This window comes from Leucopleurus acutus, assembly GCF_964270905.1.
Source record: "Leucopleurus acutus genome assembly, chromosome: 2".
Lineage (NCBI taxonomy): Eukaryota > Metazoa > Chordata > Mammalia > Artiodactyla > Delphinidae > Leucopleurus > Leucopleurus acutus.
In genome coordinates, this window is record NC_139143.1 from 140,821,294 (window position 1) to 140,848,013 (window position 26,720).

The 26,720-nt window shown below is 38.8% G+C and overlaps 1 protein-coding gene across 9 annotated transcripts in view; it reads right to left on the reverse strand.

Moving 5' to 3' along the window:
* The window catches only part of PATJ (PATJ crumbs cell polarity complex component), a 358,003-nt gene that overhangs the window by 315,515 nt on the left and 15,768 nt on the right, over positions 1–26,720 (reverse strand). For 8 of the 9 annotated variants that reach the window (XM_082834079.1, XM_082834082.1, XM_082834078.1 and 5 more), the window contains 3 exons: positions 20,824–21,019; positions 18,703–18,831; positions 283–501 (listed from right to left, as the gene is read on the reverse strand). In XM_082834079.1, coding sequence (XP_082690205.1) covers positions 283–501; positions 18,703–18,831; positions 20,824–21,019 — 544 coding nt within the window. The remainder of the gene's footprint in view (positions 1–282; positions 502–18,702; positions 18,832–20,823; positions 21,020–26,720) is intronic. The other variant, XM_082834080.1, reaches the window with a different exon arrangement.

The window sequence follows — 26,720 nt, forward strand, 5'->3', positions numbered from 1 at the left end:
TTCACCAATCTTATGAAATAGAAATGCAGGTATTATTATTCTCCAATTTACAGATGAGTAGCTGAGGCTCAGGGAAGCTGAATGACTTAACCCTGAGAAATGGCAAAAAAAAGAAAATCAAACTTGTCTAGTGTCTACAAATTGGGCTCTCCTCTGCTTCCCTGTTGAGCACTGAGACACAACTCACACGCATGCGACACTTGGAGTGGAAAACATTTCTAATCCTGCAGTAAATCACACCCGGTACTGAATTTACCATGAAAGAGTAATTTGTATACTCACAGAACTAGGGCTCCTGTTGGCCACAGCAGGCAGGGCAACAGGTAAGGCTGCAGGGGTAGGAGGGGCTATGGAAATTTCACCAACTGGGTCTCTTGCAACAAGCATCCTGACAGAATTCCCACAGTTCCTCAGCACTTGTGCAACTTGCTCACTGGTCATTCCCTGCACATTTGTGCTACCAATCTTCAAGATGTGATCCCCTGTCTGGAGTCTTCCATCCTTTAATCCAAGGAAAAAAAAAATTATTATGAGAAATCACTGGTCTAACTTCACTAGTTAATAACAATTCATCAGACCCTGAGTCGTGGCAAAATGGCTGATAAAGAAGCCATCTAAAAATGCTGAATAAAATATAATACTTTTAATGAACAGCTAAATTGGCAGAAAAGGAAGTCCTTGTAAAACAAAAAAAGAAGGGGAGGGGGCACAGGAGGAGAGTTCAAAAGGAAAAGAGCAACCAGATTTTTAAAATGGCCATTTGCTTGAGGGTATCACTTCATGCCTAATGGCCTAGAACCAGGTAAAAATAGCCACATACGTAAGGAAGTAACCTGAAAGCCCTGGGCATTAGGAAAGGAAGAAAGTCAGATCAGAGGCCACCGACAAAAAGTGAAGAACCCTAAGGGCCGACAAGCCCAGTGACACATTTGAGGAACAGTAAGATGTCAGTGTGGCTGGAAGAGAATGAGCAAAGAGGAGAGTAGTCAAGAACCGATGAAAGGGCTTCCCTCGTGGCAGTGGTTAAGAATCTGCCTGCCAATGCAAGGGACACAGATTCGTGCCCTGTCCCGGGAAGATCCCACATGCCTCGGAGCAACTAAGCCCGTGCATCAAAACTACTAAGCTTGAGCTCTAGAGCCTGCGAGCCACAACTACTGAGCCCATGTGCCACAACTACTGAAGCCTGCGCGCCTAGAGCCCGTGCTCCGCAACAAAAGAAGCCACGACAATGAGAAGCCCATGCACTGCAATGAAGAGTAGCCCCCACTCACCTCAACTAGAGAAAGCCCGCACACAGCAACAAAGAGCCAACACAGCAAAATTAAATAAATAAATAAATTTATTTAAAAAAAAAAAGAACCAATGGGAGCATTACCAGGGGGTCAGCAGTATACAGCATCTGCTCTGAGCCAGGGGGAAGGGAAGTCATTGGAGGGTTTTGAGCAGTGGAGTGACATGATCTGACTTATTTTTAACAAGATCACTCCAGCCTTTAAGCTGAAAATAGACTAAAGGAGAGAAAACAATAGAAGCAGAGATACCAGTTGGGAGGCTAATGCAATAATCTAGAAAGAGACAACAAGAGCCTGGACTAGGTTAGCAGTTGGGGTGTTGAGAAGTGAGATTCTAGATGTATTTCTACTGAACTGTCAACAGGCTCTGCTGATATCTTCTACATGGGCTGTGAGGGGAAAATGGAATCAAAACTCTAAGGTTTTAGCCTAAGCAGCTAGAAAGATAGAGTTGCTATTGAGATTGAAAAAAAAAAAAACAAAAAGATTACAGAGGAACAGGTGTGTGGGAACAGAAATCAGGAGTTCAGTTTTAGAGATGTCTAGTCTGAGATGCCTATTAGACACTGCAAGTGGATATATCAGATACGCAGCTGGATATACAAGTCTGGAGTTCAGGAGAGAAGTCCAGACTACACATTTAAATTTGGGAGTCATGGGCATATAGAAGGTATTTAACATCATGACTCTGGATGAGTTTAGAGGAAGGATATGCAATCTTCTGTTTCTTAAGCTGGTGATATATATATATGGGTAATCATTATTATTATTATTTAACACGATCTATTTCATAAACTGGATTATAGGTACATTGGTGATTATTATTTAAAATGTGCACAAACATTATATATACTTTTATATGTTTGTATATTTCACTCATTGTAAAGTTTAAAACATAATACATCAAAAAGTATATCAGGGAGGAGGAAGAAGATGGCGGAAGAGTAAAACGTGGAGATCACCTTCCTCCCCACAGATACACCAGAAATACATCTACACGTGGAAAACTCCTACAGAACACCTACTGAACGCTGGCAGAAGACCTCAGACCTCCCAAAAGGCAAGAAACTCCACACGTACCTGGGTAGGGCAAAAGAAAAAAGAATAAACAGAGACAAAAGAATAGGGACGGGACCAGCACCAGTGGGAGGGAGCCGTGAAGGAGGAAAGGTTTCCACACACTAGAAGCCCCTTTGCAGGCGGAGACTGCAGGTGGCAGAGCGGGGGGAGCTTCGGGGCTGTGGATGAGAGCACAGCAACAGGGGTGCAGAGGGAAAAGCGGAGAGGTTCCCGCACAGAGAATCGGTGCCGACCGGCACTCACCAGCCCGAGAGGCTTGTCTGCTCACCGGGCAGGGCGGGCGGGGCTGGGAGCTGAGGCTTAGGCTTCCGTCAGAGCGCAGGGAGAGAACTGGGGTTGGCGGACTGAGGTTGGCGGCGTGAACACAGCCTGAAGGGGTTGGTGCACCACAGCTAGCCGGCTAGCCGGGAGGGAGTCCAGGGAAAAGTCTGGACCTGCCAAAGAGGCAAGAGACTTTTTCTTCCCTCTGCTTCCTGGTGCACGAGGAGAGGGGATTAAGAGCGCTGCTTAAAGGAACTCCAGAGACGGGCGTGAGCCGCGGCTATCAGCACAGACCCAGAGACGGCATGAGACGCTAAAGACGCTGCTGCCACCACCAAGAAGCCTGTGTGCGAGCACAGGTCACTCTCCACACCTCCCTTCCGGGGAACCTGTGCAGCCCGCCACTGCCAGGGTCCCGGGATTCAGGGACAACTTCCCCGGGAGAACGCATGGCGCGCCTCAGGCTGGTGCAAAGTCACGCCGACGTCTGCCGCTGCAGGCTTGCCCCACATCCGCACCCCTCCCTACCCCCAGCCTGAGTGAACAAGACCCACCGAAGCAGTGGCTCCTTTAACGCCATCCTGTCTGAGCAAAGAACAGACGCCCTCCTGCGACCTACACGCAGAGGCAGGGCCAAATCCAAAGCTCAGCCGCGGGAGCTGTGCGAACAAAGAAGAGAAAGGGAAATCCCTCCCAGCAGCCTCAGAAGCAGCAGACTATATCTCCACAATCAACTTGATGTACCCTGCATTGGTGGAATACATGAATAGACAACGAATCATCCCAAATTGAGGAGGAGGACCTTGAGAGCAAGATTTATTATTTTTTCCCCTTTTCATCTTTCTGTATGTGTATGCTTCTGTGTAAGATTTTGTCTGTATAGCTTTGCTTTCACCATTTGTGCTACGGTTCTGTCCGTCCATGTTTTTTTTTGTTCTGTTTTCTTTAAAAAATTTTTTTTCTTAATAGTTATTTTTTATTTTAATAAATTTATTTTATCTTACTTTATTTTATTTTATTTTATCCTCTTCCTTTCTTTCTACTTTTTCTCCCTTTTATTCTGAGCCGTGTGGATGAAAGGCTCTTGGTGCTGCAGCCAAGAGTCAGTGCTGTACCTCTGAGGTGGGAGAGGCAACTTCAGGACACAGGTCCACAACAGACCTCCCAGCTCCACGTAATATCAAACGGAGAAAATCCCCCAGAGATCTCCATCTCAACACCAACACCCAGCTTCACTCAACAACCAGCAAACTACACTGCTGGACACCCTAGGCCAAATAACCAGCAAGACAGGAACACAACCCCACCCATTAGCAGAGAGGCTGCCTAAAATCATAATAAGTCCACAGACACCCCAAAACACACCACCACACGTGGACCTGCCCACCAGAAAGACAAGATACAGCCTCATCCACCAGAACACAGGCACTAGTCCCCTCCACCAGGATCCTACATAACCCACTGAACCAACCTTAGCCACTGGGGACAGACACCAAAATCAACGGGAAATACGAGCCTGCAGCCTGCAAAAAAGGAGACCCCCAAACACAGTAAGATAAGCAAAATGAGAAGACAAAAACACACAGCACATGAAGGAACAAGATAAAAACCCACCAGACCTAACAAATGAAGAGGAAATAGGCAGTCTACCTGAAAAATAATTCAGAATAATGATAGTAAAGATAATTCAAAATCTTGGAAATAGAATAGACAAAATGCAAGAAACATTTAACAAGGACCCAGAAGAACTAAAGTTGGAACAAGCAACGATGAACAACACAATAAATGAAATTAAAAATACTGTAGAAGGGATAAATAGCAGAATAACTGAGGCAGAAGAACGGATAAGTGACCTGGAAGATAAAATAGTGGAAATAACTACTGCAGAGCAGAATAAAGAAAAAAGAATGAAAAGAACTGAGGACAGTCTCAGAGACCTCTGGGACAACATTAAACGCACCAACATTCGAATTATAGTGGTCCCAGAAGTACAAGAGAAAAAGAAAGGGACTGAGAAAATTTTTGAAGAGATTATAGTTGAAAACTTCCCTAATATGGAAAAGGAAATAGTTAATCAAGTCCAGGAACCACAGAGAGTCCCATACATGATAAATCCAAGGAGAAACACGCCAAGACACATATTAATCAAACTGTCAAAAATTAAATACAAAGAAAGCATATTAAAAGCAGCAAGGGAAAAACAACAAATAACACACAAGGGAATCCCCATAAGGTTAACAGCTGATCTTTCAGCAGAAACTCTGCAAGCCAGAGGGACTGGCAGGACATATTTAAAGTGATGAAGGAGAAAAACCTACAACCAAGATTACTCTACACAGCAAGGATCTCATTCAGATTTGATGGAGAAATTAAAACCTTTACAGACAAGCAAAAGCTGAGAGAGTTCAGCACCACCAAACCAGCTTTACAACAAATGATGAAGGAACTTCTCTAGCCAAGAAACACAAGAGAAGGAAAACACCTACAATAACAAACCCAAAACAATTAAGAAAATGGGAATAGGAACATACATATCAATAATTACCTTAAATGTAAATGGATTAAATGCTCCCACCAAAAGACACAGACTGGCTGAATGGATACTAAAACAAGACCCATATGTATGCTGTCTACAAGAGACCCACTTCAGACCTAGGGACACATACAGACTGAAAGTAAGGGGATGGAAGAAGATATTCCTTGCAAATGAAAATCAGAAGAAAGAAAGGTGGAGTAGCAATTCTCATATCAGACAAAATAGACTTTAAAATAAAGACTATTACAAGAGACAAAGAAGGACACTACATAATGATCAAGGGATCGATCCAAGAGGAAGATATAACAATTGTAAATATTTATGCACCCAACATAGGAGTACCTCAATATATAAGGCAAATACTAACAGCCATAAAAGGGGAAATCAACAGTAACACATTCACAGTAGGGGACATTAACATCCCACTTTCACCAATGGACAGACCATCCAAAATGAACATACATAAGGAAACACAAGCTTTAAATGATACATTAAACAAGATGGACTCAATTGATATTTATAGGACATTCCATCCAAAAACAACAGAATACACATTTTTCGCAAGTGCTCATGGAACATTCTCCAGGATAAATCATATCTTGGGTCACAAATCAAGGCTTGGTAAATTTAAGAAAATTGAAATTGTATCAAGTATCTTTTCCAACCACAACGCTATGAGACTAGATGTCAATTACAGGAAAAGATCTGTAAAAAATACAAACACATAGAGGCTAAACAATACACTACTTAATAACGAAGTGATCACTGAAGAAATCAAAGAGGAAATCAAAAAATACCTAGAAACAAATGACAATGGAGACACGAAGACCCAAAACCTATGGGATACAGCAAAAGCAGTTCTAACAGGGAAGGTTATAGCAATACATTCCTACCTTAAGAAACAGGAAACATCTTGAATAAACAACCTAACCTTGCACCTAAAGCAATTACAGAAAGAAGAACAAAAAAAACCCAAACTTAGCAGAAGTAAAGAAATCATAAAGATCAGATCAGAAAAAAATGAAAAAGAAATGAAGGAAACTATAGCAAAGATCAATAAAACGAAAAGCTGGTTCTTTGAGAAGATAAACAAAATTGATAAACCATTAGCCAGACTCATCAATAAAAAAAGGAAGAAGACTGAAATCAATAGAATTAGAAATGAAAAAGAAGTAACAACTGACAGTGCAGAAACACAAAAGATCATGAGAGATTACTACAAGCAACTCTATGCCAATAAAATGGACAACCTGGAAGAAATGGACAAATTCTTAGAAATTGCCAAGTCTGGCCAACCTGCCAAGACTGAATCAGGAAGAAATAGAAAATATGAACAGACCAATCACAAGCACTGAAATTGAAACTGTGATTAAAAATCTTCCAACAAACAAAAGCCCAGGACCAGATGGCTTCACAGGCGAATTCTATCAAACATTTAGAGAAGAGCTAACACCTATCCTTCTCAAACTTCCAAAATATAGCAGAGGGAGGAACACTCACAAACTCATTCTACGAGGCCACCATTACCCTGATACCAAACCAGACAAGGATGTCACAAAGAAAGAAAACTACAGGCCAATATCACTGATGAACATAGATGCAAAAATCCTCAACAAAATACTAGCAAACAGAATCCAGCAGCACATTAAGAGGATCATACACCATGATCAAGTGGGGTTTATTCCAGGAATGCAAGGATTCTTCAATAGACACAAATCAATCAACGTGATACACCATATTAACAAATTGAAGGAGAAAAACCATATGATCATCTCAATAGATGCAGAGAAAGCTTTCGACAAAATTCAACACCATTTATGATAAAAACCCTGCAGAAAGTAAGCATAGAGGGAACTTCCTCAACATAATAATAAAGGCCATATATGACAAACTCACAGCCAACATCGTCCTCAATGGTGAAAAACTGAAAGCATTTCCACTAAGATCAGGAACAAGACAAGGTTGCACATTCTCACCACTCTTATTCAACATAGTTTTGGAAGTTTTAGCCACAGCAATCAGAGAAGAAAAGGAAATAAAAGTAATCCAAATCAGAAAAGAAGAAGTAAAGCTGTCACTGTTTGCAGATGACATGATACTACACATAGAGAATCCTAAAGATGCTACCAGAAAACTACTAGAGCTAATCCTGAATTTGGTAAATTAGCAAGATACAAAATTAATGCACAGAAATCTCTGGCATTCCTATACGCTAATGATGAAAAATCTGAAAGTGAAATTAAGAAAACACTCCCATTTACCACTGCAACAAAAAGAATAAAATATCTAGGAATAAACCTACCTAAGGAGACAAAAGACCTGTATGCAGAAAACTATAAGACACTGATGAAAGAAACTAAAGATGATGCAAATAGATGGAGAGATATACCATGTTCTTGGATTGGAAGAATCAACATTGTGAAAATGACTCTACTACACAAAGCAATCTACAGATTCAATGCAATCCCTATCAAACTACCACTGGCATTTTTCACACAACTCAAACAAAAAATTTCACAATTTGTATGGAAACACAAAAGACGCTGAATAGCCAAAGCAAACTTGAGAACGAGAAACGGAGCTGGAGGAATCAGGCTCCCTGACTTCAGACTATTCTACAAAGCTACAGTAATCAAGACAGTATGGTACTGGCACAAAAACAGAAATACAGATCAATGGAACAGGATAGAAAGCCCAGAGATAAACCCACGCACATATGGTCACCTTATCTTTGATAGAGGCAGGAATGTACAGTGGAGAAAGGACAGCCTCTTCAAAAAGTGGTGCTGGGAAAACTGGACGGGTACATGTAAAACTATGAGATTAGATCACTCCCTAACACCATACACAATTGTAAGCTCAGAATAGATTAAAGACTTAAATGTAAGGCCAGAAACTGTCAAACTGTTATAGGAAAACATAGGCAGAACACTCTATGACATAAATCACAGCAAGGTCCTTTTTGACCCACCTCCTAGAGAAATGGAAATAAAAATAAACAAATGAGACCTAATGAAACTTCAAAGCTTTTGCATAGCAAAGGAAACTATAAACAAGACCAAAAGACAACCCTCAGAATGGAAGAAAATATTTGCAAATGAAGAAACTGACAAAGGATTAATCTCCAGAATTTACAAGCAGCTCATGCAGCACAATAACAAAAAAACAAAAAACCCAATCCAAAAATGGGCAGAAGACCTAAACAGATGTTTCTCCAAAGAAGATATACAGTTTGCCAACAAACACATGAAAGAATGCTCAACATCATTAATCATTAGAGAAATGCAAATCATCTCACACTGGACAGAATGGCCATTATCAAAAAATCTAGAAACAGTAAATGCTGGAGAGGGTGTGGAGAAAAGGGAACCCTCTTGCTCTGCTAGTGGGAATGTGAATTGGTACAGCCACTATGGAGAACAGTATGGAGGTTCCTTAAAAAACCACAAATAGAACTACCATATGACCCAGCAATCCCACTACTGGGCATATACCCTGAGAAAACCATAATTCAAAAAGAGTCATGTACCAAACTGTTCATTGCAGCTCTATTTACCATAGCCAGGAGATGGAAGCAACCCAAGTGTCCATCATCGGATAAATGGATAAAGAAGATGTGGCACATATATACAATGGAATATTACTCAGCCATAAAAAGAAACAAAATTGAGTTATTTGTAGTGAGGTGGATGGACCCAGAGTCTGTCATACAGAGTGAAGTAAGTCAGAAAGAGAAAAACAAATACCGTATGCTAACACATATATATGGAATCTAAGAAAAAAAAAAAGGTCATGAAGAACCTAGGGGTAAGACAGGAATAAAGACACAGACCTATTAGAGAATGGACTTGAGGATTAGGGGAGGGGGAAGGATAAGCTGTGACAAAGTGAGAGAGTGGCATGGACATATATACACTACCAAATGTAAAATAGCTAGTGGGAAGCAGCCGCATAGCACAGGGAGATCAGCTCGGTGCTTTGTGACCACCTAGAGGGGTGAGAGGGAGGGAGACGCAAGACGGAAGAGATATGGGAACATATGTATATGTATAACTGATTCACTTTGTTATAAAGCAGAAACTAACACACCACTATAAAGCAATTATACTCCAATAAAGATGTAAAAAAAAAAAAAACCAGAAAGAAATTAAAGGCATATAGATTAGATAAAAGAAAAAAAAAAAGTATATCAGGGCTTCCCTGGTGGCGCAGTGGTTGAGAGTCTGCCTGACAATGCAGGGGACACGGATTCAAGCCCTGGTCTGGGAAGATCCCACATGCCGCGGAGCAACTAGGCCCGTGAGCCACAACTACTGAGCCTGCGCGTCTGGAGCTTGTGCTCCGCAACAAGAGAGGCCACGACAGTGAGAGGCCCGCGCACCACGATGAAGAGTGGCCCCCACTTGCCGCAACTAGAGAAAGCCCTCGCACAGAAACGAAGACCCAACAGAGCCAACAATAAATTAATTAATTAATTTAAAAAATAAAAAAAAATTTTTCAAAGTATATCAGTTCCATTCTACCTTCGTTTGTGAAATTTTTGAATAGTTGATCCACTTCATTTTCACTAAATTTGTTTCATCAGAAAGTCCGAATTCTCTTTACTTATCTTTACTACAATATATTAAAGATTCCAAAATGTAAACAGAACCAGTTATGAAAATTACACCACCAGAGCACTTTACAGGATGAAAAAATCACTTTTCATATATCATCTCTTTCAGTGAAGAACAGCTTTAAAATGAGAAAACCGAGATTCAAAAAGGTTGACTGAATGACCAAGATCACAAAGCTAATAAGTGGCAGGGCCAAAGTTCAACTAAAGTTGTCTCACTGAAGACCTGTTCTTATTAATCATTTGCCTTATACTTTGATATCTCCAAAGTATTATCAGTAGATAATAAATATACTGTTTCCTATTCTCCAAGAAATTTCCTATAACTGTCAAAAAGCTTGAAATAAAATGAAGATGAAAATAGATATTTTGCACCTGGGACAGAAGGACAACCTGAGAATAGAGCCATGACCACTGGGCTAGTACAGTTCTAAGCTTCATACTCCTGGCTCCGGGAGGCACCATCTGTAAGTTCCAGATGGAACTCAGAAGAAAAAAAGTGGAAAGGAAGGGAGGGAGGAAGGGAGGGATGGAAAAGAGCAAAAAAGAGAGGGCCTTAAAACTAAAAGTCTACTCCCCATCCTTCCTTTTCTCCAATTTTGCAGAAACCTGTATGAAAGAAGGTGTTAGATCAAAACAGTGAGTAGAAAACTATATGCTTTGTTGTGAATTCTGCAGAATGCACTAGAAGCTACTGCTAGCAAAGAGGAGCCGTGAAACAGAAATGCAATTCAAGTCAGAAACGTTTGGAAAGACTTAGAAAAGAAATAGATGCAAGGAAGAAATTACTGTGGAAAAAGGAACAAAGAATTGCTGGATTTCTACTTAAAGCACTGATAATTTGATGTTCTATTTTTTATCAATGCAACAAACTTGAAACAAAACAAGCAACTACTTAAGAGACAGTCAAATGTTCATAATGAAAAATAAGGGTAAGATGCCTCTGTGAATAAACCATTCTTGAACAGAATTTTGGCCTGACGACAGAATAAAGAATATGGTGAGTGTTTTCACACTTGGCTTGGACAAAGGACATTTCACTGTAAGTACAGTCACCTCCTAAGCACTATTGTTTTCCTATATTACCTGAACTCGATTTTAAATGATGTAGATAATTTGCACCTGTCACTGAAAGTCAAACATTTTCTTGTTCCAGATAAACAGGTGTTCTAAGGAATTCATAAGTGCAAAACAAAGATAATCAGATTGATAGGAAAGACACCAAAATGACAGCTAGCTTTTACAAGTCCAGCAGCCCCAAACATTGCATTTTACTGATACTTTCTGATCAATATTCTCCTTTCATAACCGGTCTACTGTGGAAGGAAACTAAAAGGTATAGAGTCCTTTTTGTTCTTTAACAGAAATCATAAGTCAATGATAGCCAACAAATAGCTATGTCAAGATTCAAAGTCATGGCATGCTAATCTAACAGTGAAATATAAAAGTTTATTAACCCATAGAGTCTTTCAAAAGAGAGAAAAAATTATGCATACAGGAAAAGATAGTATGGAAGGCAAAAAATTAAAATAGCTGATGTAACAGGGTAACACACTGTTACAGTGAAAACACTAACAGTATCATTCATATAGTTTTTTTTTTAAAGAAAAAATACTTTAATCCAAGTTAGCAGTTATTGGCTAAAAAAACATTTAGTACTCTGCACTTTTAAGTTCTCTGATAGGCTGTTGTAGATGATAATTTCAATTCAAAAGATATTTGAAAACCTAAAGGATTTCAGGCTTGAGCTACAAAAGAAAGAAATCAAATTTGTTTCTCTGAAAATTAAAAAATGGCACCAAATACTTCCACAACTCAGAAAATGAAATTATTACCACTTCTGATTCCAGGACATTTCTATCATTGGTCTTTAATCAAAAGGCAAAAGAGAAAAACAAATACCGTATGCTAACACATATATATGGAATCTAAAAAAAAAATAAAAAATAAAAAAATGGTTCTAATGAACCTAGGGGCAGGACAGGAATAAAGACTCAGATGTAGAGAATGGACTTGAGGACATGGGAGGGGGAAGGGTAAACTGGGACGAAGTGAGAGAGTAGCACTGACATATATACACTACCAGTGTAAAATAGCTAGCTAGTGGGAAGCAGCTGCATTGCAGGGGGAGATCAGCTCGGTGCTTTGTGACCACCTAGAGGGGTGGGATAGGGAGGGTGGGAGGAAGATGCAAGAGGGAGGAGATATGGGGATGTATGCCTATGTATAGCTGATTCACTTTGTTATACAGCAGAAACTAACACTGTAAAGCAATTATACTCCAATAAAGATGTTAAATAAATAAATAATAAGAATGCACATTAAAAAAAAAGAAAAGAAAAAATTAAATAAATGTCAACCTCATGGCAAGTGTCTCAGGTTTGAATCTCCAAAGGAAAATAATCCTAATCCTGTATTTTGACCAAAAATCAGTAGATGGATAACTTAGATCCTTGGCTAGTTTGATTTGGTATTATCTTGACTTCTAGTAAGAATATTGCAAGCTTTTTATAAAGATATAATTTATATTATTAGAACCATAAAAAAATGCTCTTTCCCTCAAGGAATTAAAGGTACTAAGTGTAAGTACATCTATCCTATCCTTCTCATATTTCCAGAGCCCTCATCAATGATTTTTAAGGATAAGGAAACTACCAGTTTCCAGACACACTCAAAGCAAAATTACTGGGAATAACGAACTGTTCAGTGGCCTCAAGCTGGGCCTTTATTATTCTAGACTAAAAATTCCTCATAGTCCACACCTACTTCTCCAATCCTTGGTTGGTTCCATTCCTTCTTAGTATTAAAGGTTACTAGATAGGTAATAGGACTCATATTACAATTGCCTGATACCAAAAAGTCAATAATTCATGACAACTTTTAAGTAGGTTGTGCTTTAATAATCACCTTTGGGAGACAACGGGGTAACTCAATGTACCTGATTTCCCTAGAATTCCTCCAGAACACATAAAAGAGATTTCTGCAAAACAAAAAAGTTTTACACTGCCCATATCAATTTATTTAAAAACAAACAAACAAAAAACCAAAAAAAAAAAACAAAATTTCTAACTGCTGAAAAATTCTGAAATTTTCTCCATAGCTGAACAGAATTCTCAGAAGATGTTTCAGGCACTGTGAATTTTGGAGAGTATCTACGGATTACAGGTAGATAGGTCTTTTAGCTCCCCTTACACGATACCATATAATTTCCCTATTCAGGGAATTGGCCCTGATTACATTTACTGATTGCTCACTGTAATTAGGTCTCAATAAACATTTCTAAAAAACCCGTATAAGTCAATATTTTTCCACTTCATTTACTTTACAACAGTAGAGGCAGTAGACAGCAGAATGACAAGGCTCTGGAGTCAGACACACCCAAGTTCAAATGCTGGCACTACTTTGATCAAGCTGTAGGGCCATAGGTCAGTTACTGATCCTACCTAAATCTCAGATCCCTCTTAAGTAAGATGGGGATAAATTCCTCTCTCATTGAGTTGTGAGCACTAAACTCAATACTATATGTTTGGTACTTCCCTGGTGGCACGGTGGTTAAGAATCCACCTGCCAATGCAGGGGACACAGCTTCGATCCCTGGTCCGGGAAGATCCCACAGACTGCAAAGCAACTAAGCCCGTGCGCCACAACTACTGAGCCTGTGCTCTAGAGCCCGTGAGCCACAACTACTGAAGCCTGCGAGCCACAACTACTGAAGCCCACGCACCTAGAGCCCATGCTCCACAAGAGAAGCCACCGCAATGAGAAGCCCACGCACTGCAAGGAAGGGTAGCCCCTGCTCGCCACAACTAGAGAAAGCCCACGTGCAGCAACAAAGACCGAATGCAGTCAAAAATAAAGTCCATAAATATAATAAATAAATAAATAGCTTAAAAAAATACTATATGTAAAAGCTTTAACCTAGTGCCTTCCTTACAGCAAGTCCTCAAATGCATCCATTTCTGATACTTCTTTAGGCTCAGTTAGGTATTCTTTGCCCCCTCAACTCTACCCCATATTGACTTATCTGTACACAAAAGAAAATACAAGGGGCTATTTCATGAAACCCTTTTAAATAAGAAATACTGACTTGCTTTTCTAACTTTCTGTTATACAATTTTATAGTCTTTAGAGAAAGTAGTATTAGTTAACCCCTTTAGCAGAATGTAGGTATCACTTTATGATCAATCTAAATCACATCTAACTAATGACCTAAGACATCCATATTCCCTTACCATGAAGATTGCCATGGTCGACAGTGAGCATTAACAGTCAAAATATGAGTACATTTTAATGAAAAGCAATATTCCCTTTAATAATTTTAAAGCTATGATCAGGCTACATGAGCAACAACTCTAAAGATTTAGCAACAAAGCAGAGTTAGCTGAAGAGATTTTATCTGCCATTTGGCTGGGATGAGGGGAAGAGAGAAGTGAATACTGCTCTGTCCCCTATGTTTAGGTCTCATCATATTCCCTACAGGAGAGGACCAATAGCAATGTTGCTGTTAGAGCTGGCAATTCCCTCATAGGCTTGACCAACCCTGGACAGGTGTACACCAGGAAAATGAAAACATCGGGATCAACTTTGTATAAGTAGATTTAAGCAGTACATCTAACAGATGTAGGCTCAATCCTGACTTTGTCATTGCTTAGTTGCATAGCCTTGGGCAATTTCTTAAGTTTCCATACCTATGATTTGTGAATAAAATTTATGACTGTTCTGAGGATTACACGAGAATAATGTGTATTAGGCAGATGACCATATCTGGCATAAACACTCGCTTCTCCATTATGACTCTGACAGGCACATGCCCCCCATCCTGAAGACCTGAACCAGTGACAATCCCTTCCAGGAAAGGGTGAAAATCAGACATGGGCTTTTACCAACAGTGTCACAAAGGGAAACTCTGCACATCATATTCTTCTTGTGAAAATTCATAATGTACATTAATGTACAGTAATCTATTTGATTTTGTTTAACTTGGTGCTTTCCAAATTTATTTGACCCTTTGTTCTTCATAATAACTACTCCACTTTGCATCTTGAAAAATGCTACTATAGCAAATAAGTCTATTAAAATTGCTAAAGGAGGCGGGTTGGGGTGAGAAAAAACGCCAAAATACTCCACAATATCTCATCCCTTTCCAGGTTTCAAAATTTTTCAAAAAAATCCTTTAAGATTATTACTTGTTTTGTGCTGAAGATGTCTTTTGAAGAACCTATAATGAGCATTCTCAACCTTTTTGGTGTCAGAACTCCTTTACATTCTTAAAAATAATTGAGGATGGAGCAATAGGGATTACAAAAGGGCACAGAAAATCTTTGTGGGTTATGAATATGTTCTTGACTGTAGTGATAGATGGTATCATGGTTAAATTTTATGTGTCACCTTGGCTAAGCTCTGGTGCCCAGTTGTTTGGTCAAACACCAGTTTAGATGTTACTGTGAAGGTATTCTGTCGATGTAATTAATATCTACAATCAGTTGACTTTAAGAATGTTACCCTTGATAACATGGATAGGCTCCATCTAATCAGCTGAAGACTTTATGAGCAAAAACTGAGGTTTCCTGGAAAAGCAATTCTGCCTTAAAACTATAACAAAACACTGCCAACTTGCCATACAAATTTCAGAGTCCAGACTTTTTTTTTCTTTTTTTTTTTTTTTTTTTTTTTTTCGGTATGCGGGCCTCTCACTGCTGTGGCCTCTCCCGTTGCAGAGCACAGGCTCTGGACGCACAGGCTCCGCGGCATGTGGGATCTTCCCGGACCAGGGCACGAACCCGTGTCCCCTGCACCGGCAGGTGGACTCTCAACCACTGCACCACCAGGGAAGCCCAGAGTCCAGACTTTAATGTCAACTCTTGCCTGAGTTTCCAGCCTGCTGGTCTGCCCTTCAGATTTCAGACTCGCCAGCAAACACGTCAAATTGTATTCTTTACATATGTGCAATTTATTGTCTGTCAATTATATCTCAAAAATTACTGAGATCTCAGAGTTTTTGTTTATGTAGTTCTCTCTGTTGTTATCTGCTGATATCAACTGAATTGGGAAACAATACTGAGAAACTTTTTAAATATTTAAGATATGTAGTATATTAATATATACTTTTTACATATTGATATTTTTTTATTTTAAAAAGTTATGTTTTCTAAAACAAAAAAATTGTGAGAAGAGTTGTATTCTTAAAGAAATTGTTACAAACCTCTTTAATATCTGACTTAAAAGAAGACAGCTGAATTTTCATATCTGCTTCAGCATTCAGTGTATTGCTTTGGTTGAAGGATATAAAGAAAATCTGGTCTTAATCAGATATATATTTGGAAAATGGGGGAGTATTTTAATAGCCCTTTCAGCCCATTCTTTGATAACACACCAAAACTTGACAAGTGGTGATTTCTTAAAGATCAGTTGCAATGTGGAATCTGAAACAACATCAATAAACTTTCAGATACTGTTTCATTAAAATCTATTGATCAATCTTGAATTCTGAATGGATTTTTTACCTATATATTATTTTGCCACACTACACATTGATCTTCAGAAAATACTGATTCCTAGAGTTATGCAGATTTTCTAAATATTGACATATAACATTATACAATATTAAAAAAATCATATTTATTAACATCACCAACAATCTAATCAGAGAAGTATTTAAATATTGGAAAATTTCAAGCTTTGGTAAAACACAAATATTTCCAAAATTCTAATTTTTGCTTGAAAGTTCAAATTTTATCATCAGCAACAAATGCTGTCAGTTGTTTTTCCTTGAGGTAACAGGTTCACTTCATTAATTTCAAGGAACTGTCTACCAAATAACCAAGTCTGAATAATCATAATTTTTCTGTCAGTTATCCTTTCAAAAATAAAAATGGTATTCTAGATTGGTGGCTGCCAGAGGCAGGGGTGTGGCAGGCGGGCAAAATGGGTGAAGAAGATCAAAAGGTACAAATTTTCAGCTATAAAATAGTAAATCATAGGGATATAAACCACAGCATGGTGACTGGAGTTAACAGTACTGTACCGTATACCTGAAAGTTGCTAAGAGAGATTTCAAAAGTTCTTATCACAAGAAAAAAAAATTTCTAACTATGAGGTAATAGATGTTAACTAGACACATTGTGGTGATCATTTCATAATATATGGAAATATCAAATCATTATGCTGTAATCTTGAAACTAAAATAATGCATTTCCAAAAAATTAGGTCTCAGAAACTTTGGGGAAAAAAGCAAAAAATTAAAAAATAAATTAAAAAAATTAAAATGCTGTTCCCTATTAAAACGCTGTTCCATATTACAACGTGGCTAGTTTGTCTCACAAATGTTTCCCCTCAAGAAAACCGCCATACTTCCGTACATGACAGAAGTGCTATACAGTACATCTGATTTTGTCACATGGTATTAAAAAGACATGCACTTACTTAAATTCATTTTTATTGCACTTTCTTAAGTGAGACTGGCATTGTTGCTGTTGCAGTGGCAAGCACACGTGGAGAAGAATGCAATGACTACTAGTACAGTTGTGTGCCACTGCCCTGTTTCACATGAAGGCACCAGCAGGTTTAGCCTACCACTGCTTGCATGTCATCAGTGCAAACACCAACATAGTGAAAGGGCTAATACATCTTAGTATTATTATGTAAGTTGTTTTGATCTTGTATACCCCCTGCAAAAGACTCAGGGACCCACAGACAAAACTCTGAGAGGTATTATGCTAAATAAATACACTTAGCTGCTGAAAGGATAATAGGAATATTAATAGCTCCACAATTCGTATAAGGTAGAGCAACCTTTTTTTTTCTTTTTTTCTTGGCCTGGCCTCATGGCTTGCGGAATCTTAGTTCCCTCACCAGGGATCGAACCTGTGCTCCCTGCAATGGAAGCACGGAGTCCTAACCCAAGGTGGAGCAACCTTGACTAGAAATAGAGAGCTGAGGAACTTGCCTCAAAGCTGCATGTGCACAGCAAGTTCATTTTTACTTTATATGTTTTTTAGAAGGGATAAATTTTTACATGTGACTAGACATTAATCAGTAAAATTTACAAATCATTCTGATTATCATGGACAGTCTATATAATATGAACTCATTACTGTATTAAGTAACTTCAAATTTCTAAACTACTTTTTAAAAACTCAATGTAGTATTTAACATTTTCTTCAACGTAAAACTAAGCAGAAACAGTTGATAAGTTTTAAAATGGCCCACTTTCAGTTTGAACACTGCTAAATAATGAAGGGTAGTATTTTTACTTATAATGCCAGAAATTTGTAATTCTAGTGAAATTTACCACAAACAATACTGAGATAAAAGTTTGTAATCACTGTACCATCTGATTTTAACATTTAGGACCTTGAAAGATACACTGGGAGAAAATAATATAGATATTCAGAATACAATACCCATTAATGATTCCTTTCAATAAAAAATATTGTCGGGCTTCCCTGGTGGCGCAGTGGTTGAGAGTCCGCCTGCCGATGCAGGGGACACGGGTTCGTGCCCTGGTCCGGGAAGATCCCACATGCCGCGGAGCGGCTGGGCCCGTGAGCCATGGCCGCTGAGCCTGTGCGTCCGGACCCTGCGCTCCACAACGGGAGAGGCCACAACAGTGAGAGGCCCGCATACCGCAAAAAAAAAAAAAAAAAAAAATTGTCTTTTGATAGAATCAAGATGACTGTCAATCACAGGCCAAAAAAAAAAAAGAAAACCACCCCAAAAAACGTTGATTTAGGAGCTTTTTAAAATAAAGCAGAGTGAGTGTATATTAACAGTTATAGAAAAAAACATTTTTAGCTATACTTAAATTCTGGTCATGGAAACATATATCCTAGTAACCCATGTTATAAAATTAACATTTCAAGCCATACAATTAAAATTGTATAAAACCAAAATTAAATCAAAGAAGGTCAACTTACTCGATCTGCTAATCCTCCAGGAACTATAGTCCTCACAACTACACCACTCGATTTTCCTCCAACTATTCCAAAACCTAATCCAGAGCCATCATTAATAAGCTCAACATCTTCAATATGGCCCCAACTAACCTACAAATTAATAGCAAGCAAGAAGCAAAGTGTTAGCAAAGCATATACATTCATCACTTACCAATACAGAAATTACTAAGGTAACAGGTAGACAAAATATTTAATATTCATACAATTAATCAAGTCAACTTTCTAGAGGCTCAGAGATACGTAAAGATGATCATATGGTCCCTGCCTTTACAGATTTTATAATCCGGTAGAGAGATAAACTAAAACATAAACAATTAAAATATAAGACAAAATATTGGACCATAGGACACTGTAGCTCTAAGAGGACAGAAACACACTGTCTCATTCCCCAGTCTATGCCTGATACCTAGCACAGTGCCAAGCACCTAGTAGGAAACAATAAATATGTGTTTATCTGAATTAAAAGAGAATCATAAAATATTATAAAGATGGGAGGAATGTAGAGACAAGAGGTCAAATCCAATGAAAACTTATGGAAAGCTTCAAGGAAAAGGTAGCATTTTAATTGCTCTACAGAGAAAAAAGACATTCAAGCAAAAGGGAAATTTAAGAGCAAAGCTAGGCTCAGATAAGTGGGAATAACTGAAGGTTTTAGAAGAGGGAACGACAGGAACAAAGCAGTGGTTTAGAAAGATTAATCTAGCAGCAATGTGAAGCATGCGATTGTGAGGACACAGAGTGACCAGAATAAATGAAGAGACTCTGATGAAGGAGAGGAAAGGTAGGCCTAACTGAAGCTATTAGCAATAGGATTATACAAATCAGACTAAGAGACATAAGCATTTTTCCTCTAATAGCAGGCTCCATCAGAAGTATGCATTAGATTCACATAATGCGCCTGCAGAGCAAAAGTCTCCCCCTCAAGACATTAGGGCATACTTATTACTTAGTTCTTCTATTACACTAAATTGGAAAGTTACTATGCAATGTTAAAATACCAGAGATATTGGGACTATTTAATAAATTCACACCTGGAACAATACCTAGTATCCAGGAAGCAACGTTTGCTAAAAATGCCTAAATTAGGGACAGCAATTAATATTCATAGAGTATTTATTCTGCCCTAGGCACTGTGTTTAGCTCTTCACATGCATTCTCAATCCTCACAACATCTCTGTGAACTAGAAACTGTTAGTAGTTCCAAGCAACAGATGAGAAAACTGAGGTATGGAGAAGTCAAGGCATCTGCCCAGTAAGACTCACCTACGAAGTAAGAAGTGGACCTGAACCCACCTTAGCCTGACTCCAGAGCCCTTGTTCTGAACCACTATGCTAAGCAACTTCCCACTTTGTTCATTCTATTTATTATGTAAATTGTGCTATATAAATATTACTGATTACAACAGGGAAAATGTCTATACATTAGTGTTGTGACCTTGTACTGTACCCAGTCTATTTTTTCTTTTGTCCAATGAATGGAAATTAAATAAATCAGCTACCACTTAGTGTTATAAGAAAATAAGATTTATTAGCTTGCATTTTGAAATGCAGGCCAAAATCTGTAAAATGTTACAAAGCAAGTTTAAAGACTCCCAAAGGAACATAAACTTTTACTCTTTTAAATTGTTCAGTATACATCCTTACACGAAAAGAAAAACTTCTATAATTGTGCAGTATCCATAATCTAGTCATAAACACCCAATATAATTTAAAAAAATGTTTTTGAAACAAATAACCAAATCTTAATTTAAAAACTCAATAGTAAATCTCTAATAAAAACTCCCAACTTAATTAAGTGGTTACATCACCAAGGAATTCCTTCCTTCACCAAATTATACCCAAGACTACAATTTGCCCTCTATATTAAATAATAATCTTAAACAAGGAGAATCATAGGACATTGAAAAAACAAAACAAAAACCCCCATGAAATATCTTGTTTAACATGCTAATGCTGCATTTGGAGATATAATCATCTTTCTTGAACTACAACAAATAAAACGACATTTTCTAAATATCTTTACACTTCTTAAAATCAAAGGCATAATTCAAAATTAAGTGTTTTTCCAAATTTGCAACTCACTGTTTCAGGCAGACTTGCATCAGTTAGGCCGGTAGAAGTGCTGCTTTTTGTGTGGACTGGTTCCCTGGCCACAACCAGATGCAAAGATCCAGTGGTTTGTTGTAACAATGCAATTGCTTGCTGGTGGGAAATGTTCTGATCCAGTGGTGTGTGATTAATAGCCAATATTTGGTCATTTTCCTTTAACCTTTGATCCCTTGATAAAATAAGAAAATTTTAAGTGACATAATAGCCTGATTCTTAAAATCTACTATTCAGGTAGTTTATATATTATGGTATTATTTCACTTAGTACATTTATTGAAATATTTAATTGTATAATATAAAAGAGCTCTTCAGACTTCTTTTCATTAAAGCACTTATTAACTAATTAACCGATTAAGTAGTGCATCCCTACACACATTTTTTTTTAACTTTTTTTTTTTTTTTTTTTTTGCGTTACGCGGGCCTCTCGCTGTTGTGGCCTCTCCCATTGCGGAGCACAGGCTCCGGACGCACAGGCTCAGCGGCCATGGCTCACGGGCCCAGCCGCTCCGCGGCATGTGGGATCTTCCCAGACCGGGGCACGAACCCGTGTCCCCTGCATCGGCAGGCGGACTCTCAACCACTGCGCCACCAGGGAAGCCACACACACACATTTTAAAAGCCATATGGCTAGAAAAATAAGCAAAAACAATGTATAGGGCCCCACTGCTAAGGTTTTGCAAGTATGGACATTGTCCTCATTGTGGCACCAAACCCTGTACTCCTGAACCCCTTCCAATATGACTTCTGCATGGACCACACAGGGCTATATGTTCACCAATAATCTCCTCTCTAACAGATTCATCCCATCCCCATTGTCCTTTACTTCTCCAACATTTGTCAACAGAGGCCAAACTCTCCATGAAAATCAATAGAGATTATTTCCAAATCTGTATCTGAGCCCTTCTCTCTGTCCCAATCACAAATTTCCCAACTGCTAACCAATGTAAAAAGGATTTTTTAAAAGAAACTTTTTAAAGAAATTAGCAAAATCTTAAGAAAAAAAGTACTATTATAGTTAATATTTACTGAGCACTTATTATGAGCTAGGAACTGTGCTAAATGCTTTATAGGCATTATCTCCTTTATTCCTCACAATCACCTTTTAAAGTACTTAGTTAAGGGCTTCCCTGGTGGCACAGTGGTTGTGAGTCCGCCTGCCGATGCAGGAGACACGGTTCGTGCCCCGGTCTGGGAAGATCCCACATGCCGCGGAGCGGCTGGGCCCCTGAGCCATGGCCCCTGAGCCATGGCCACTGAGCCTGCGTCTGGAGCCTGTGCTCCGCAACGGGAGAGGCCACAACAGTGAGAGGTTCATGCGTACCTCCGAAAAAAATAAATAAAGTACTTAGTTAAATTTGACCTGCAAGAAATTAAAGCAAGCTTAGCATCTTATCTAAGTAGTCTGACTCTAAACCATACTCTTTAACTTCTTAAAGTGCATACTAAAAGTAGGATTTACTCTGGTTTGCTGTATTTGACTTCATTATCTCCTATACACCCCTACTGCTCTTCCTGTTTCTTCATTATCACCACAATTCTTTCTTATCTTTCTTTATCTCTCTTGCACCACCCATCTCCTCCTTTCTATTCCCAATGTCAACCATCCAATTGAGATCCTTATCGAATACCTCAAACCTAACTTGTAAAATTCCTCAAGGTTTATTTTTCTAGGCTCTCTTCATGCTAGTATTCCCCAACTCGAAAGTATATAATGATTATCTATAGTTGTTGACCAATAAGGAAAGAGTCAAAGGAAAGTAAACAAACTCTTGTCATGACTATTTTATAGAAGAATATCTCTAACCTTCAATATAAAAGAATCTCCCTGAGAAGGGATTCATCTCAGAACAGTCTAACTCATAAATTTAGAATTATGAAAATTCCATTATATTGCCCTTATTTTTTCTCAGGTCACAGCAGATTCAGCAAAACTTTATCATGGACCAGAATTTGGTTAACTTCTGACCTCTAGGACACAATGTAAACTTGGTTGGTATTCAAAGGTCTCTACATTTGGCCCCAAAGTACTCTTCCAACTTGGCTTCCTCCCTATATAAACCTCTTTTCCAACTATCCTGATTTACTCTTTCCCTCTCAAACATGTCTGGTATTTCCTGCTTTTGTGTACATGGTTTTCTCCATCTCTAATGCCCTTCCACTCTGCTCAGCCAAATTCAATCCACCCTCCACGTTGCAAGTGAGTGTCTCGTCTGTCTCTCTCCCTTCATCACTTACCTCATTATCATGGTGCTGAGCCACTTGTTTATCACTCACTGAACATCCATTTATACTAAGTATGCTGTCCACAGAGCTAACTATATCCTTCACTGTTAGATTTTAAGTTTTCTGAGGACAGGGATTCAGACATTTTAGATTCTCCTTTGGAACTAACAAGTTGGATATTTCAATTTTTTATGCCAAAATTGTGGGTGGCTCTCACAATAGATCATGTTGCATTAAAAATGTTGCTTATATATCTTTTTATGACTATTAGGAAAGGCTTATGTTATACAAGAAAATAACAATGATATAAAATTGCATATATTCTAAGATGTTGTCTTTATGAAAAGAAAACATTCTAGAGAATTCCCTAACTGTCTAGTGCTTAGGACTCTGCGCTTTCACTGCTGTGGCCCAGGTTCAGTTCCTGGTTGGAGAATTAAGATCCCACAAGCTGCACGGCACGGCCAAAAAAAAAAAAAAAGAAGAAAAGAAAAGAAAACTTTCTAGGGACTTCCCTGGTGGCACAGTGGTTAAGACTCCACGCTCCCAATGCAGGGGGCCCAGGTTCGATCCCTGGCATGGGAACTAGATCCCACATGCATGCAGCAACTAAGAGTTCACATGCCACAACTAAGGAACCCACCTGCCGCGACTAAGACCTGATGCAACCAAATAAACAAACAAACAAACAAACTTCCTAATGTATTTCCTATAGTTGTCTCAGGGTGGTCAAAGTCCAAGAGCTTTATTTTTTGGGGTGGGGGGGCAGGGTAATTATATTTCTATATTTTATATTATAGGCATGTATTATTTTCATAATGATTTTCATCATTTTGAAATATATATTTTTAAAATTGCAAATGTTGCTTGTAAACTTTTCCCTAGTCCTAAAGAAACTGTTTTTTTTTTTAAGAAACATTATTTTTTTAAAGGAGGAAAGAAAAACAGTAGCTGTATTCTTTGCCAGGCAAAGAGGGAACACAGGAGGCTAGCGCCTTCAAAAACTGTGCCAAGAAACATTTGTTTTGTTTTGTTTTGCTTTTTTGTTTTTGCGTTACGCGGGCCTCTCACTGTTGTGGCCTCTCCCGTTGCGGAGCACAGGCTCCGGACGCACAGGTTCAGTGGCCATGGTTCACAGGCCCAGCCACTCCACAGCATGTGGGATCTTCCCGGACCGGGGCACGAACCCGTGTCCCCTGCACTGGCAGGCAGACTCTCAACCACTGTGCCACCAGGGAAGCCCAGAAACATTTATTTTTAAATGTGACCACTACAGGACAATATCCAGGAATACCTTCCATTTTCCCATCTCCTACATTGTCCTTTCTCTAACTTCATCACCTAAATTCCTATTCACAGCTTGTTCATTAAGGGAAATTTCTTAATTAATCCCAAATGAATAAGTTACTTTTAAAACTTTTTAACCTTGATATAACTCATTTTGCATAAGTCAGACCTTAATTTACTCACACTCAAATTTTCTATTTTCTGGGAATCAATCTATTTTAATCTACCTTTCCCTCTACCCAGTAGACTTCCAGAACATCTAATTTCTTTCCAGTTAGTATCTGCCTAGAAAATATAAACTCAACCCAAAATAAACAAGCTGCAGAGAAGTCTCCTGGAAAATATGATTTTGATGCATTCTAAAGTTGAATAGTATTCATTTTACTGCTACTATTACTTCTAATTTAACTCTCTCATACTATATATATAATTGAATTCACACTTTCCATTCAAGGGGAAAACAGCTCTTGTCTCTCCATTGCAACATTCAGAAATGATGGATTTCCATGACTTTGAGAGCCAACAGGGGTTAGGCAAGCTCATAAAATAACACAGTTCTATGTGGAAAGTCCTCAGAAGAAAGGAAGACCATTTAAGATGATCTGGCAGGTCCTGCATGGCTGGCCCCTTCCTCTCTCCAGCCCCTTCTTGTACTGCCTTGCACTAAGCTCCCACACCAGGTAAATACCAGACATACTCCAAAGATGGAATTTACCAGGGCTACCAGTAAAGCGTCTGTTCCTCTCCCTGACACCTTCTGCCCTCTGCAGACTCCACTATCACCTCTCAAATTTCCCTTCAAGCACCACTGCCTATGGGAAGCCACCTGAGTCCTTAGCCTTGGTCAAGGATCTTTACATACTCAAATATGAAACTCCTCTTTTTGGAAGTGCTCATCTCAATTTGTACTTACAGAACAATTAGTACAGAGTAACTGAGACATAAGAATGGACCACAAAAAGGTTGAAACATTGAAAATACACTAAAAACTACTGAATTGTACACCTTAAAATGGTGACATTTATGTCATGTGAATTGTATCCCAATAATGATTTTTAAGGTAAAAAAATTAAAAAGAAAATTTGGGCCAATCAGAGTTAAATAGGCTTTTTGTCAAGGGACTTCACAGTCTTAAAGAAGCTAATATTAAGTGTCTCTAAGTCCAGGTTTACCCTGGATTGTCTAGGTTTGCCAGAATAGTCCTAGTTTATACCTGCTGTCTGAGTGTCATTATTAATGGCACACCCTCTCACCCCAAAACTGTCCCAACTTGGACAATAAATTATATGATTACCCTAAGTATGTATAACCAATCTCCAAGAACAGGAGTTTCTCAGATATAGTTGACCATTGCTATGGCTCCTCAGAACAAACTTGAGGAAATGCTACATTAGATGGTAGAGTAATACAAAGTCATGGAAATCCATTATTTCTGAACTTTCAGTTGGGGAGACTATAACTCTGATCCCCATGAATGGATAATGTGAATTCAAAAATATATTATTAACTGAGAAATTTTTTGTAATAGTTATGCTACTGCTGCTAGTTTTCTAACAGGTAACAGTAATATAATGAATACTATGCTTTTTAAATGAGTAATAAACTAAAGATCTGAAATCAAATAGAAACAAAATACAAGTCTTGCACACAACCCTTAAAAAATACAGCCCAGACACAAGTGCAGTGGGCTGGGGGTGGAGATGGGGGGGCGTGTCACATAGACTTGAGAGGGATTTTCATTGACAATAAGTGAAATAATCAACAGTGTGTTATGACCACCAAAAAACTGTTGTAATATCAAGTTTAATAAACAATATAGGACTTCCCTGGTGGCACGGTGATTAATAATCCACCTGCCAGTGCCAGGGACATGGCTTCAAGCCCTAGTCCGGGAAGATTCCACATGCTGCAGAGCAACAAAGCCCGTGCGCCACAACTACTGAGCCTGCGCTCTAGAGCCCGCAAGCCACGACTGCTGAGCCCATGCACCACAACTACTGAAACCCGCGGGCCTAGAGCCCATGCTCCGCAACAAGAGAAGCCACCACAACGAGAAGCCCGCACACTGCAATGAAGAGTAGCCCCCACTTGCTGCAATTAGAGAAAGCCCGTGCGCAGCAATGAAGACCCAACACAGCCAAAAATAAATAAATAATAAATTTTTAAAAAAATTTTAATAAATAAATAATATAGTATGCAGAACGTGAATTTCAATATGCCTATCTTATTGATCAGACCATAGCTAAAATATCATGTTCAATTGTGAGAGTGTGTGATGGAGTAGAAAGAACACTAGCTTTGCCATTGGACAGTCTTGGAATCACATCATGGTTCCAGCATTAATAGCTCTGTGACTATAGG